This window comes from Lissotriton vulgaris, chromosome 7 (assembly GCF_964263255.1).
Source record: "Lissotriton vulgaris chromosome 7, aLisVul1.2, whole genome shotgun sequence".
In the NCBI taxonomy this organism is placed as follows: domain Eukaryota; kingdom Metazoa; phylum Chordata; class Amphibia; order Caudata; family Salamandridae; genus Lissotriton; species Lissotriton vulgaris.
Window position 1 is genome coordinate 709,812,122 of NC_141695.1, and position 14,627 is coordinate 709,826,748.

Below are 14,627 nucleotides of genomic sequence, written 5' to 3' on the forward strand. Positions count from 1 at the left end.
GCTGCGAAGCCACCCCAGGACATACCCACGGCCCATTCGCCTGCCACTCCTGCAAGTTCAACTGCTTCAGGACCCTCACCAAATCCACTTCCTCCATACACAGCACCGACTCTAACCGCCTGAAGTGCATCCTGCTGAACACCCGCTCGGTCCAGAGACATGCAACTGAACTCTGGGACCTACTCGACACTGCGTCACCGGACATCGCCTTCCTTACAGAAACATGGATGAACACATCATCAGCACCCGACATCGCCATAGCCATACCGGACGCTTACAAGATTATCCGAAAAGACCGCATCAACCAAACAGGAGGAGGCATCGCCATCATCCATAGGAACACCATCAAAATCACGACCAGCTCCGACGATAATCTTGCAACCGCCGAACATCTCCACTTTCAGATCCAAACCGACCCTAGGACCACACTTAGAGGCACCCTCATTTACAGGCCTCCAGGTACCCGCACTCAATTCAGCGATGACATCACGGACTTCGTCAGCCCACATGCCCTCGCCTCCAAGAACTACATTCTATTAGGAGACCTCAACTACCACCTTGAAAACAAACACGACAGCAACACCTCCACCCTTCTGGACAACCTGGCCAATCTCGGACTCAAACAACATGTTCACAACCCCACCCATGTAGCCGGACACACGCTTGACCCTATCTTCACCTCCAGCAAGCACATCTCCTTCGATCGCACCACAACTCTCCACTGGACGGACCACAGCTGTGTTCACTTCAGCTACAAAACCACCCTGACCCACAACCGCCCACAAGCTATTCCTCTGAGAAACTGGAACAACATCACCTCCGACCAACTCCTCACATCACTCAGCCAAAACCCTCCCACTCTCTCACTGGACCCAAACCAAGCGGCCATGAATCTCAAGCAATGGATCACCCACAGTGCTGACGAATTAGCACCCCTGAAAAAGCACCAGATCAAATCAGCCAGCAAAAAGGCTCCTTGGTTCAATGATGACCTTTAAAAAATCCAAGAAGCTATGCCGCACCCTAGAGAAAACATGGAGAAAAAACCCAACCACCGACAACATGGCCACCCTTAAGGCAGCCACCCGCAAACACCACCAACTGATTCGATCCGCCAAGAAATCAGCATTCAAGGATCGTCTCGACAACAACACTCACAACAGCAAGGAACTTTTCAACATCGTCAAAGAATTCACCAACCCCACCGCAGCATCCAACGACATCACTCCCTCCCAAGACCTCTGCGATGCGTTATCCTCCTTCTTCTACAACAAAATTGCCGACATCCACAACAGCTTCGAGAATACTCCCAGGAATCAACCCTCCCCACCCCCCTCATATCCTACTCCGCCAACTAACTACCTTAGCGCCTGGAACCCAATCACCACTGAAGACACCATCCGCCTAATGAACTCAATCCCCTCTGGCTCGCCAACCGACCCCTGCCCCCACCACATCTTCAACAAAGCTGACTCCATCATCGCACCCCATCTCCGTGATGTCATCAACTGCTCGTTCAACTCTGCCACCTTCCCAGAAAGCTGGAAACACGCCGAACTCAGCGCCCTTTTGAAGAAACCCACAGCAGACCCCTCTGAACTTAAAAACTACAGACCCATATCCCTCCTCCCATTCCCGGCCAAAGTCATTGAGAAAGCCGTCAACAGGCAGCTCGCCGCCTTCCTTGAATCCAACAACTCCCTCGATCCCTCTCAGTCCGGATTTCGAGCCAAACACAGCACCGAACCCGCCCTCATTGCAGCAACAGACGACATCCGAACACTACTGGACAACGGAGAAACAGCGGCCCTCATTCTACTCGACCTCTCCGCCGCTTTCGACACAGTCTACCACAGCACCCTCATGTAACGCCTCAGCAACATCGGCATACAAGGAAAAGCCTTGGACTGGATCACCTCGTTCCTAGCTGGGAGAACTCAGAGAGACCGACTTCCCCCATTCAACTCAGAGGCCACTGAAGTCATCTGTGGAGTACCACAAGGATCATCACTCAGTCCCACCCTCTTCAACGTTTACATGAGCCCACTCGCATCCATCGCACGCCAACACAACCTCAACATCATCTCTTACGCCGACGACACCCAATTAATCCTTTCCCTCACCAAAGACCCCGACACCGCCAAAACCAATCTTCACGAAGGCATGAAAGAAGTAGCCGAATGGATGAAACATAGCCGCCTAAAACTCAACTCAGACAAAACGGAGGTGCTCATCCTATGATCTTCCCCCTCTGCCTGGGATGACTCTTGGTGGCCTTCCGCTCTGGGCACAGCACCCACACCCACAGACCATGCACGTAACCTTGGCTTCATCCTAGACTCCTCTCTCTCGATTTCCAGACAAGTCAACTCAGTCTCATCCTCCTGCTTCAACGTACTTCGCACTCTCAAAAAGATCTTCCGCTGGATCCCCCTCGAGACAAGAAAGACTGTCACTCACGCACTGGTCACGAGTCGACTGGATTATGGTAACACACTTTACGCCGGAATCACAGCAAAATTACAGAAAAAACTCCAACGCATCCAAAACGCATCAGCGAGACTCATTTTAGACCTCCCTCGCCAAGATCACATCACCGGACACCTAAAAGACCTCCACTGGCTTCCCGTCAACAAGAGAATTACATTCCGTCTTCTCACCCACGCACACAAGGCCCTCTACAAATTAGGACCCGAATGCCTCAGCACTCGACTATCCTTCTACACACCCTCCCGCCAACTTAGATCGTCCAATCAAGCCCTCGCCGCAGTCCCGCGCATCCGAAAATCCACCATGGGCGGCAGATCCTTCTCCTTCCTGGCTGCCAAGACCTGGAACTCACTCCCCACGCACCTCCGCCTTACTCAAAACCACATCTCCTTCAGAAAAGTACTTAAAACCTGGCTATTCGACAAATAATGAACCCCTTCCCAAGCGCCTTGAGACCCTCTGGGTGAGTAGTGCGCTATACAAATGCCCGAACTTGAACTTAAGAAGGAGAAGGCCGAGGAGTAAGGAGAAGTAGCAGAAAAGGAGTGATAGACAAAGAGAAGAAGAAGAAGGGTAAAGGAATTGCGCCAAGGGGTAGCGAATCCCCGGGTTGTTCACGGAGGTTTGTGAACACTAAAATAGTTGTCAAGCGAATTCCACATGTTTCTTTGTGTTGGACGCCAGGGTGAGAGCTGAAGGGAAACATTATCTGCTCCTCAGAGGTTGATCACCCAGTTCAACCAGCAGGCGAAACTAGCCTTCTTTGTATCCTTCCAGTTGTTAAGGACAACCTTGACTGCTGCCATGAGTAGTCGGTCTAACAGGGCCCTATCAGGATCCCAAAGCTGCTCAGCCTTAACAAAGCCGAAGACTAGAAAGGGGAGTTCTTTGGGAGGCAAAACGGCGAATAACTTATACATGAAATTAAATATTTTGCTCCAGTAGGTTGAGACACACTCACATTGGAGGATGAAATGAGCTAAATCCCCTTCCGCGCATTTTCAGTTCCAGCAGAAAGCATCGGGTCTGATTTTGTGGGCATAGACTTTGTGTATGAGCCAGAATTTGGTTTGTGATAAAGTAGGGCTTATTTTATGTCTCATGCAGGATTTCCATGCCTTGGACCAATCAGAATCAGAGATTGTAAAGGAGGTGAGAGAGGACCAATACTGTGTGTTGCGAACAGTTAGCCTGGAAGACTGTGGGCTTAGCAGGTTATATAACCTTGAGACTTGGTGTCCTAGTCTATTTATTCTGGAGAACAACGTTGGGAGAGAAGGGGGTGTGGGGGAGAGATCTGCCTTTGTAATGGCTGTTTTTATGTTCAGGAAGATATAGAAATCGGAGAAGTTGATTCCATATTTAGACTGAATTTCTGTGAAAGGAAGAGGGTAAGCCCCTTCATAGAGTTGGTGTGGGAACAGGATACCACTCTCGATCCAAGCTTGGTTGTAAAGTGGTTTGCCTTTGTATGTGATCTTAAGGTTGCGATAATACCAGGGGGAGCATAGTGATTAGGTAGTTGACCAGTGGCGTAATCATCATTTTGATGGTCTCAATTCTTCCCCACCAAGTAATAAAGCGAGGAGACCAACCATCCAGTTGTTTTTTGATTTTCTCAAGGGTCGAAGCTTCGTTGTGTTGGAGGGTCTCAATAGTGGAGCTGCTGAACTCTATCCCTAAGTATTTGATATAACTGCTTTGCCAGCATAAACCGGATGAGCCTTACACTTCTCTATTTGTAAAAATGTTTAAAGGTTTAACTTCAGATTTATCTCGGTTTAATTTATAACCCGAATGTGAAGAATAGGTGTTTCTATAGCTTCCATAAGTGCCACTATGGAGACCTCAGGCTGTTCAGTGATCACCAGGATATCGTCCGCGTAGGCCGCAAGTTTTACTCTAGTGTTCTGACTTAGATCCCACTAATATTATCATTTTGTTTAATAGCGCGAAGGAGTCGTTCTAGAGCCAGTAGAAAACGGGCAGGCGAGAGGGAGCATCCCTGTCTAGTCCCTTGTTCTAGATGATTGCAACCGCGGGGAGTCTGACATTTTTGATCTTTCTAATACATGGCATAAGAGTTTCGTGTTGTCATTGGACAATTAGTGTTTCAGAAACCCTACCTGGGAGCTACTAATCAAAGTTGGCAAGATAGAATTTAGCCTGCAAGCTAGTGTTTTCGCATAAATCTTATAGTCTAAATTTATTAGCGAAATTGGTCTATAATTTTTCGTTAGTAACGGATCTTTCCCTTCCTCTGGAATGACTATTATGGTTGCTTCACTCATCGTGGGAGTGACACTACCTTTCGTTGAGAATGATTGGAACAGGTTTAAAAGTACGGGGTTAAGGGGATCTTCGAATGCTTTATAAAAATTGTCTGTGAACCCGTCCGGACCTGGTGCTTAATTATTCTTCAACGTTTTGACCGAATCTGATATTTCTTTAACTGTGAACGGAGCACCTAATTTCACCTTGTCATCCTCAGATACTTGTGGTAGATTGATGGACTTTAAATACTCTCTGCATTCCTCCACATTAAATGTTACTTTTTTTTATATAGGTCTTCATAAAAAGATTGGAAGGTACGTAGAATATCCTTCTGTTTGGTATGGGTATTATTAATTTGATCCTTATTAGAGGTAATGTGGAATTGTTTTCTCTTGTGTTTAAGGTAGGACGCCAGGAGTTTCCCGGCTTTATTACCTTCGCAAAGTTTCTGTGCTTTAAATTTATTGATCCATACCCCCGCCCGGTTGCTTAGTATGGCGTTATATTTATATTTAAGGTTGGTCAGGCGGTCTTAAATGGATGTGTCTTGTAAGTTAGTTGTGTGAGATGATTCCAACCTCTTAACATCCTTTTCTAGAGACTCCAGTTTAGCTTTAGTTTAGCTCCTTGTTCATGCGCGCCCTGATCCCTATGATTGTGCCTCTTATTGTGGCTTTAAAGGCGTCCTAAACTGTTGAGATATCTGAGTCTGGCTGGGTATTTAGTTTAAAGTATTCTTTTATGGCAAGCTCTATCTGTTTCTTGTGTTGAGGGACCAATAGGATCTCCTCGTTAAGCCGCCATCATTTTGGGCTATTCCTGTCTCATCTATGAGGTGTGTAAAGGGGTTTGAGATTAATAAATTATCGATTCTAGAGTAAGAATTGTGCGGTGTCGAACAGAAGGTGTAATCGCGTCCATCTGGGTTTTGGAGGCGCCATGAGTCGTGTAAGTGGAATTTGGAGCATAAACGCAACAGCGCCTCGTGGGAGTGTGAAGGGTGGTACGCGCATTTAGATTGCCTGTCTAGGAGGGGATCCAAGGGGAGATTGAAATCCCCTCCAACCACTAACAGCTTATCTTGGGGAATGTTCTCCATTTCTTTCGAAAAATATTCCCAGAATTCAGGGGCATCTGCATTTGGCCCATAAATATTTACCAAGTGAATGTGGTCCTCATCTCTCTGCAGGTGAGCTATGCTTAGTCTGCCCTCACTATCATTGGTGTGGGAGATCAGGGTTATATTTGATTTCTTTGAGATAAGAGTGATCACACCTCTCTTTGTGTGAATAGCAGGGGAGCACAGCGTGTGGGAAGTCCAATGTTGTTTAAATAAATCTGCATCCTCTTTATTTACCTTAGTCTCTTGTAGGAGAATGATATCGCCTTTAGTTTTTCCAAGATAGTCTAAGACCTTTTTTCGCTTAACGGGATGGTTAAGCCCCTTGACGTTTAGTGATACTATGTTCAGGCTATCTGCCAAAGTTTTGTCGGGTGTCATGACAGTTATGTGAAAGGGAGGAAGATGATGAGCAGAGGATGTCCCTCAAGAAGGGAGAAGGGGACCCCCACTGGAAGTGTAACAACGTCAACCTGTGACATCGAGCCGGAGAACCCACTCATAAGAACCTGGATCAGGTAGCTACGCTCTCGCTGGTAGAACATGTGGTAAAACATGTGGAGTGGATATCGTACGGAGCAAAAAGCTATAGCGACAGCGGAAGATAAAGAAAGAAGAAAAAGACAAGGAGGAAAGAGAACAGGGCTCAGCTAGACAGTACTGAAACATCCAAATGTACTATCCCTTTGACAAACACCCCCCCTTCCTACCCCTACCCCCTCTCACCCGTCCTCCCACCCAAAAACTCGACCTTATGAGCTGCGACGGCGGTACTGTCTAAGCTCAACACAGAAATACGTATTAATAACTGAAACAGTGTGGTTGCTAACTCATCCCTAGATACTTTTACTGTTTGAACTGTTCTACTTTATTCCCTCGGATGGTCACCGTGCAACTGGAATCGACTTACTCATGGGATCGCGACTAGTATAACTAAACATAACTAACACAGCTAGTTATAGCAGAACTGTAAGGCAACTATGTCCTACGTAGAACAAGACAATGGAATATGCAAACTGACAACTGGCATTGGAACAGCCGTGTGCAATATCCAGCATCCGTGGTGTAACGGCATTCTAGACAATTCAAGGAATTTTAGGCATAACTATCATACGTGGATCTGATAACTAACAAATATGACTACGGATACCTGGCCCGTTTAACTACCTGTCTATAGATAATTGGCATCACATGACTGTAACATAGTTAGGCATTTTAGGGATACCTGTCATATCTGGGTCTGATAACTAACAAACATGACTATTGATATCTGGTCCGTTTAACTACCTGTCCGTAGGTAGCCGGCAAACACATGACTGTAGCGTAGCCTGACTACTGAGTGGGCGTACAACGCCTTTTCTGTACTGCAGCGATAAGCAAGCCCAGAGACGGCAAGAAAGGAATTATGTACGGCACAGTTCCCTCATAATGTCCTGAGTGATACGGCAACACCGACTCATACAGTTCTCGGCTACATCTTACTGATCGTGATTCTCCGTTTCATGAGTTTCAGGTTTTCTTTTATTGGAGGATCCGCCAGAGGAGTCCATAGCTTGTTGTAGTGATTCATCTAAGTAAGATGACAATTCATGTGGGTTGGAGAAGAAGCGTGGCTTCCCATGTACAATGATCTTGAACTTGGCTGGACCTGCAAAAGAAAATTGGATACCTCTAGCCCACAAATTATCTCGCAAAGACAGGAATCTTTTTCGTATCTCCACAGTTTCTCTGGAGTAATGCTGGGTAAAGATAATGCGGTGTCCTTCCCAGACAATATGATGATTTTTCCTCGCGTACTGTAGGATGGCGTCTGTATGTTGGTACTGAAGAGGTTTGCAGATGAGAGGTCGGGGGCCTCTTGCACCTTGTTGAGAGAAGGTCGGTATTCTGTGGGCCCTGTCTAGTTCTAGGCCATGTTGAAATTTGATCCCAGTAACTGTTGGAATCCATGCCTCTAGGAAGGAAACACATGATTCTGCATCCTTTTCTGAATTTTAAGGCACCCCGAATATTCGTACATTGCCTCTCCTGTTCCGATCCTCCAATTCGGCAGTCTGGCGTCTGAGGTCTTTGGTAGTGGAGTGAAGGTGTTGAATAATGTTTTCGCTACTTGAGGCGTTATCTTCATTATCACTAATTCTTTGCTCCGCTTCACTCAGCTGCAGATTCATGGTGTTCATGTCCGCTCTGATTGCGGTTATCTCGAGTTGCATAGAATCGGTGTTGCATTTTGTGGACCTGGCTAGGTCATGCACGTCTGCTAACTTTTTCAATATAATGTCCAAGGTGCCAGAGAGGTCTGCTTTAGCTTTAATGGATGACTCAGAGATAGAGGATTCAGGACGAACCTTTTTGTTTTTGGTCTCTCTGTCCGCCATTGTTGGATCTGTGTTGGACTGAAACTCTGGGTATCTTATTTTGACGGTTAAGGATCGGCTGTGTATAGGGTGTAGTCGACGCCGGTCCCTACTGGTCACTATTGGTCACTGCTAGACACTACTGGCTAATGTTGATATTACAGTTTGTATTGGGATACTGCAGGTCACTTTGGTCGTTGCTGAACACTGCTGGAGCTCCAGGTTAGGGCGAAAGTTGCAGGGCCTTGTAGTGATACGGGCGCTTCTAAGCTCTGGCGGTTATAGGACCTTGTAGGTTGTAGGTTGTAGATGTATGGCCCCTCAAAGATGAGTGAGAGTACATGCTCCAAGATCCTGGTGATAGCGATTGGTCATTTCCCAGAGGATGGGTGTCAGCGCTCTGGTCCCCATGAAGTGAGCATTGTACCGCGTGGACCTCAGAAACTGGGCACCATATTAGAGAAATCACAGCATTAATACCTTCGAGTGAGTGTCAGTGCTACTATGGGGCTTTTGTTTGCGTTATATTTTTGCAGCATTGGTGTCTTCTGCCTTCCACCATCTTAAGGTCAGGCGGCATGAGCTGGTGTTTGTTTCACTGTGGGAGCATCAGACGGTGTAGCAACATTCAACATATAGATTTCAGAGTATGCTGGGCTCAGGGAGAAATCGACCCGCTGTGCCAGAGAAATCAGATAACTTGATCCACTGAATTGGTGTGCAGGGCGAAAATCGGGTCTTGAGAGGCAGCCATTTTAAAGACAGGCATCCCAGGCTCGAGATGCAAATCACCTCCTCCGTTATGCAAATCCTTAAAAAGCACATGAAAGACGCTGTAAATCAATCGGTCTGGAAAACGCTCACCTCTAGGGCAGAAGGCACACTGGCGGGATCTTTAAACGCAGCCCAGACCTGTCGGATCGGGGTTCACATCCACAAGATGGCGGACGGCCATCGTGCCTCCCCCAGGCTATCGGCCAGACATCAGTCAGACTCGTCTCTCCGGGAGCAAATGTGGCGCTGAGCGGCTCTCGTGGTGCACCAAGCCTTGTGCTCGCTGAATTCACCGCTTTGGGCACATTCCGCGTCCTGCCACACACTGCTTCTGACTAGACTCGGTCTCCTGTGTGGCGCGAGGACAGATTAGGCGGCCATTTCCACTGCCGTCCAAGCCACGCCCCCCTTGGAAGAAGTTATTTTTAAGAATAAATTCCCAATTTAATAATGCTGACCTTGATGACTTTCCTTCCAAGTTTGCTTTAAAGTTAGGGGTTGTAGTCTTGCGGCACTGTCTCTAAAGAGAAATGTTCTTAAATATTATCATTGTAGGAGTGCTTATGATATATTTGTTTGATGAAGCATCACAGTAAGCAAAGGTCTTTATGCTTACTAGTCATGAACTGTTATTTCTAGACTCCATAACATAGCTTACTGCTTCATTTAACTATCTTCTCCATTGCTAAACTTGTTTTTCTGTTTCGTAACCCCTTAGCCGCTGAGGCTTTTCCACCCCCAGTGTTGAGCCCTTTTTTGGTCTCACCTACCAGATAGCTCCAGCTGTCTGGTTGGTAGAGTCCTATTGTGGCCTACCAGGAATTGACATTGGGGCTTACAGTCCACCAATTGCTTACCATTCCCTGACTTTATCATCACTCATTTGGTTCTTATTCAATGGCTTCCTTGTTCATCGTGTGCTTGTGCCTTCTGTTGAGCATCACCTCTTTTCCATGCTTGATATTGTCTGGTTTGTATCCTTCCACTAAACACTATTAGGGAAGTATTTTTTTCTTTTAGCTTAAACACTTCGAGACAGTGCATGTGTTTTCCATAGCTTTCCTTCGTGTGCCTCTGCCTCACAAAGTATCCATCTCTGCGGGGCGTGGCTATGTAGGCGACCAAGATGGCCGCATCCGATTAGAGCTCCGCCGGTCGGGCGATGTCAGCAGCCCCGATCCTGCAGTGAGGGAGCCTCTCCACATGCCTGCACCGTCACCCTGTGACCGCGGGGCGCCACGACGGTGCTCGATGCCGCCGTAACTGCTGGGGCAATTCGTGGGACGCCGCCAACGTCCGATGACACCGGGCCCGGCTTGGGCCTGCCATACTCCACCGTGGTGTCGCCGGAGACTGGGTGAGTCTGCGACCCTTGCTGCCCCCTGCCCGATCGCTTTCCCCGCTCCCGCCTGCCCTGGGGCCTACTCTTGCGGCCCGCTCCTCGATCGCCTCTCTCCTGCCCGGCCCCCGCTGCTAGTGCGGACCTCTTGGCCTTCGGGCCTACCGCGCTGCTAAAGCCGGGGCCTCGAGTAGGAGAGTGGGCCGGTCCTGAGTGCCGGATGCGGGGGAGGTGATCCGGGGATAGGGTGGGGATCGGGGATTGGTGGTGGACTTGTGGTGGTGGGCGGTTGTGCTCCCCTCGGCGCCTGGGGGGTTCTCCGTAGCCGGCTGGGCTGAGGGCCTTCTCTGGCCCCCCCTTCCTTCCGTTTTGGGGCCCCTCTGGGATACACCTGTGGCTCTGATCGCCCAGCTGTGTTGGTGGCTACCTGGACTCCTTGATACGCGGCCGTCCCTGCTTGATAGGCCTACATTTGCTTCTGGTCCTGCCTGACTGGCAGCTGCGCTCTTTGGCCATTCTGCAACCGGGGACCTGCTGACCATTTCCTGCCACTACTGATTGCCACATGACCGTCTCCTGGCAGTCCTGCCATATCTACACCGCGGCGTCGCTTCCCTTTAGCGCTATACTGGTCTCCCCTTCCTGCTGCTCCTTCCTGGTGGCGCTCCTTCTTCTCCTGGTTTACTGTTTGCCTGGTTGCCCGGATTTCACTGTGACTTTCACTATGCCTGCAACATTGCCCACGTGGGTGGCCCTGCTCATCCCCTGAGATCAGTTTTTCGCTCCTGCACCTGCCCTCTTGCCTGGCTGCACCTTCTAGTTCCGCCTCGCGTGTCCTACTTGAGGGTCTAAGATGCTCCGTCCATCACCACCCCCTTTTGTACGGCTTCGTCTCTCTTGCTGCAGCCTCCTTTTGGTTTCACAAAGGTTCAGAATGCATTCAGTAAAAGAGTGGGCATAGTTTTGATTCTTAAAGAGAAGTTTGGGTGAATGGTTGCAACAGAACTCTTCTAGTCACTTACAGAATGAAAGTCTTGCAACTCCAAAACGTTTCCATTTTGGGGTTCTGTTGCTTGTCCAGCCATTCCATGCTAGTCTGCAGCTGAAAACCTATACCCACTGTTGAATTCTAGTGGTCTGCAAAGGTCCCTTGCGTGATTACTGCAGTGTATTCAAATCCATTGTACACGTTATTCCCTATCCTCTGCATATGATTTATATCCTTCACCATTGATTTTTTGCCTTTAATTATGACTGTTTTAAATTCATTCATGGAGGATCCCTCCTCCCCCCTGTGCAGTGTCCAGGATTTTTATGATCTGCTTCCTCTTCCCTAGTAAAGCCAGTTTGAGGAGCACTGTCCACGTATGTTACTTTTCTTGTTTTTCTCACCATGTGAGGGCCTCTCTGTTGAGTAGTCGATGCTTTGTCCATATGAAGAGATGTAAAATAAAGTGTATTTTTTTTAAATCGGATAGCTATAATTGTACAAACGTTCAAGCATTTACACCAAAAAAAAAGATTGTAGTAACGCAAATGATTGACTAACCTGAAGATGACATGGTTTGTTGTGCTTACCAAATATAGTGTTTGTTATTGTCTACTTTTTCACAATTAGCTACCAATTACCTGGTGGCTTTAGCCAAGCAGTTTGGTCCAGAGACGTCAAGCAGGCCAATAACACTAAAATTATGACCCATATGTCGCCTGCATGGAAGTCTAGTCAACAACGCTAATGCCAGATGGCGACATTACGCATAGTACTCAGAGGTGAAAACACATAGTCAAAAACCCAGCGAGTTTTCAGAAATCCAGCAAGAGAGTCCTGTATATTACTACTCCATCTGTTGTAATTTTCAACCCCCCATGCCAATTGGTTCCCTAACAACTGTGCTCTTTCAAGGGTCTAATAGTCCCAAAGACCTGCTGGATCCTCTTATTATCTACCTCATCTTCGTGTTTTTGTCATCCGTGTTTCCCATTCTCTGTCTTATTTTCCTGTCCCTAGCTCTCTCTTTCACTGTCCTTTCCTGTTCACATGCTGCATTTGCTTGCTTGTCCCTGTGCTTTGCTGTCCTAATGCCTGTATGTCTCTGTGCCCATGGTTTACTGTCCCCATCTTCCCTCTTTCTTTCTCCTGTGCACTTGTCTCCATGTTGCTGTGTCTCCTGTACCCCTTGTCCTTGTATAGGTATAATGACTTCCCTGTTTCCGTGCCTGTGTATCCTTGCAGCTGCCTTCATGCCCCCTTGTCCTGGCATTCCCCTCACTGGTGTGTTTTTTCCTGACTTTTCTCCATGTGCTACCCGTTGCTCTACGTTTCCAGCCTCCATTATCCAGTGTTCCTATGCCCCATGTCTCGGCAGTCTCTCCATCAGTTGCTCCTTGTGTCAGGAGTTGCCAGTGTCTATGGTTCCAGTGAGAGTACACTTGTTAAACTGTCCTAGAGTTCATATTCCGGTCTCATTAAATTTCAGTGCCATTTTTAGCCCTTGAAGTTCCTGGTCTCAACATGACTGTGACTTTTTGCTATCCACATGTCCAAAGAACGGTGAACAAACATTCCACAGAAATTGCTCCTTGACTAAAATAAATGCGAGTGAGATGCCTACTCGCTGTCACTGTTTTCTGGAAAACCCTGTTATATACGTGCGGAGACCGTTTTTTAAAGAATTGCACAAACATCAAAAAGTCACTTACAAGCTGGTGTCCAATTTTTATGGACTGAGGGGGTCGAGGTTGTAAATACATGTGTTTTAATATGAGAGCATTTTATGAATGTTACACCATTTTAAAGCTGTGACTCGCAGTTAAATTTACGGGTTTGGATAATCATAGCTTTGCTTTCCTTCCTAATGCCATCAAAGATCTATAGTGGCTTGAGGCTCCTTGTTGATGGTAGGGGTATACATTAATTTATTGAGATGGCTTCTTAACTATGGTCTGTTCTTATAGAACCAGATGGTCAAAGAACTTGAAGCCCGTGTCCAGCAGCTGACAGTGGAAGCTGAAAGCAGTAATTTACAGCGCTTAAAATTGTCTCAGGAGAAGACGGATATGGAAAAAGCCTATCGCACCACCTGTTCTGAGCTGCAGGAAATGAGAGAGAGGTATGCACAATGTGCTGGATTCCACGCAAATGTTAAGGTTTTCAGCAGTAGAATGAAAGATATTTAAATATAATAGACGTTATTTTTTGTATGTCAACCACGTCTCAATGGAATTATCTTAGTTACATGAACACATTTTTTTTTTAATTTAGTTGTGTATAGTGCACAGGCCACCTCCCCCTGCTTCAGGTGATTTCTGTTGGGACTGGAGGTGTGGCTAATATTTCTTGGTACCAAGAAGGAGCAATTGTAGGGGATGCACATATGCCTGTTAGAGGTTGTGCCTGTCAGCGTTGCTCAATCAGTGGGGTTTTGACCCTTTATATTACTTCAGATAATCAGATTCTAGGTTGAGAGGTATTGTGGGGAAATTTAAATTAGTAAACCTTGTGCATTGTTGTATTTTGTGCTGTAATGTGTTTTGTTAAAGAGAGAGATGTGTTGTTTCTGATCCTTATATATATATATATACATATATATATATATATATATATATATATATATATATATATATATATATATATATATATATATATATATCTTTCACAAATCAGTTCAGTACGAATTGATAGCCCGGACACTTTCTCTGTGCAAATATAGTAGAGATTTATTGGCAACAACAACGCGTTTCGGCGGTTAAGCCTTGATCACGCTTACCGTCTCGCCACAAATACATCCATTTAAATCCACAAGCAAGTGAAAAAACATAGAAGAAGGACTGTAATGCAGATTGAACACAAATATAGCAGTAAGTGTGTCGGCCATCTTAGCATGTCATGGGAGCCAGTAGAATACCATTATGACACACAGAAGGGGTTGTGAAGAACCGCAACTAGAAATCTTTATATCAAAGATTAACCAGCGATATTCATTTCATTTCAATGCAAACCAAACATAACGCCCCAGTGGGCGATTCAAGAATGCAAACATCTTTAAAAATAAAAGAATCCAGCAATAGTACTTTCATTATTGGAATGCAAAACAGACATCTTGCCCCAGTGGGCGATCTCAAGAACCTGAAAGTCATCATCGCCCCAGTGGGCGTGGCAATGAAAGTCAATGTTAATGGCACAGTTTTCCTCGCCCAGTGGGCATAGTATTATAATAGGTCCAATGTCTCTTCAAAAGGTGGTTTCTTCACAATAACCTAGTCTGCAAAACAG

General features: G+C 46.6%; 1 protein-coding gene across 2 annotated transcripts in view; it reads left to right on the forward strand.

Moving 5' to 3' along the window:
* CEP112 (centrosomal protein 112) overlaps nucleotides 1-14,627 on the forward strand; it is a 2,145,639-nt gene that overhangs the window by 761,364 nt on the left and 1,369,648 nt on the right. For both annotated transcript variants that reach the window (XM_086930940.1, XM_086930941.1), the window contains one exon: nucleotides 13,310-13,464. In XM_086930940.1, the coding sequence (XP_086787066.1) occupies nucleotides 13,310-13,464 (155 nt within the window). The remainder of the gene's footprint in view (nucleotides 1-13,309; nucleotides 13,465-14,627) is intronic.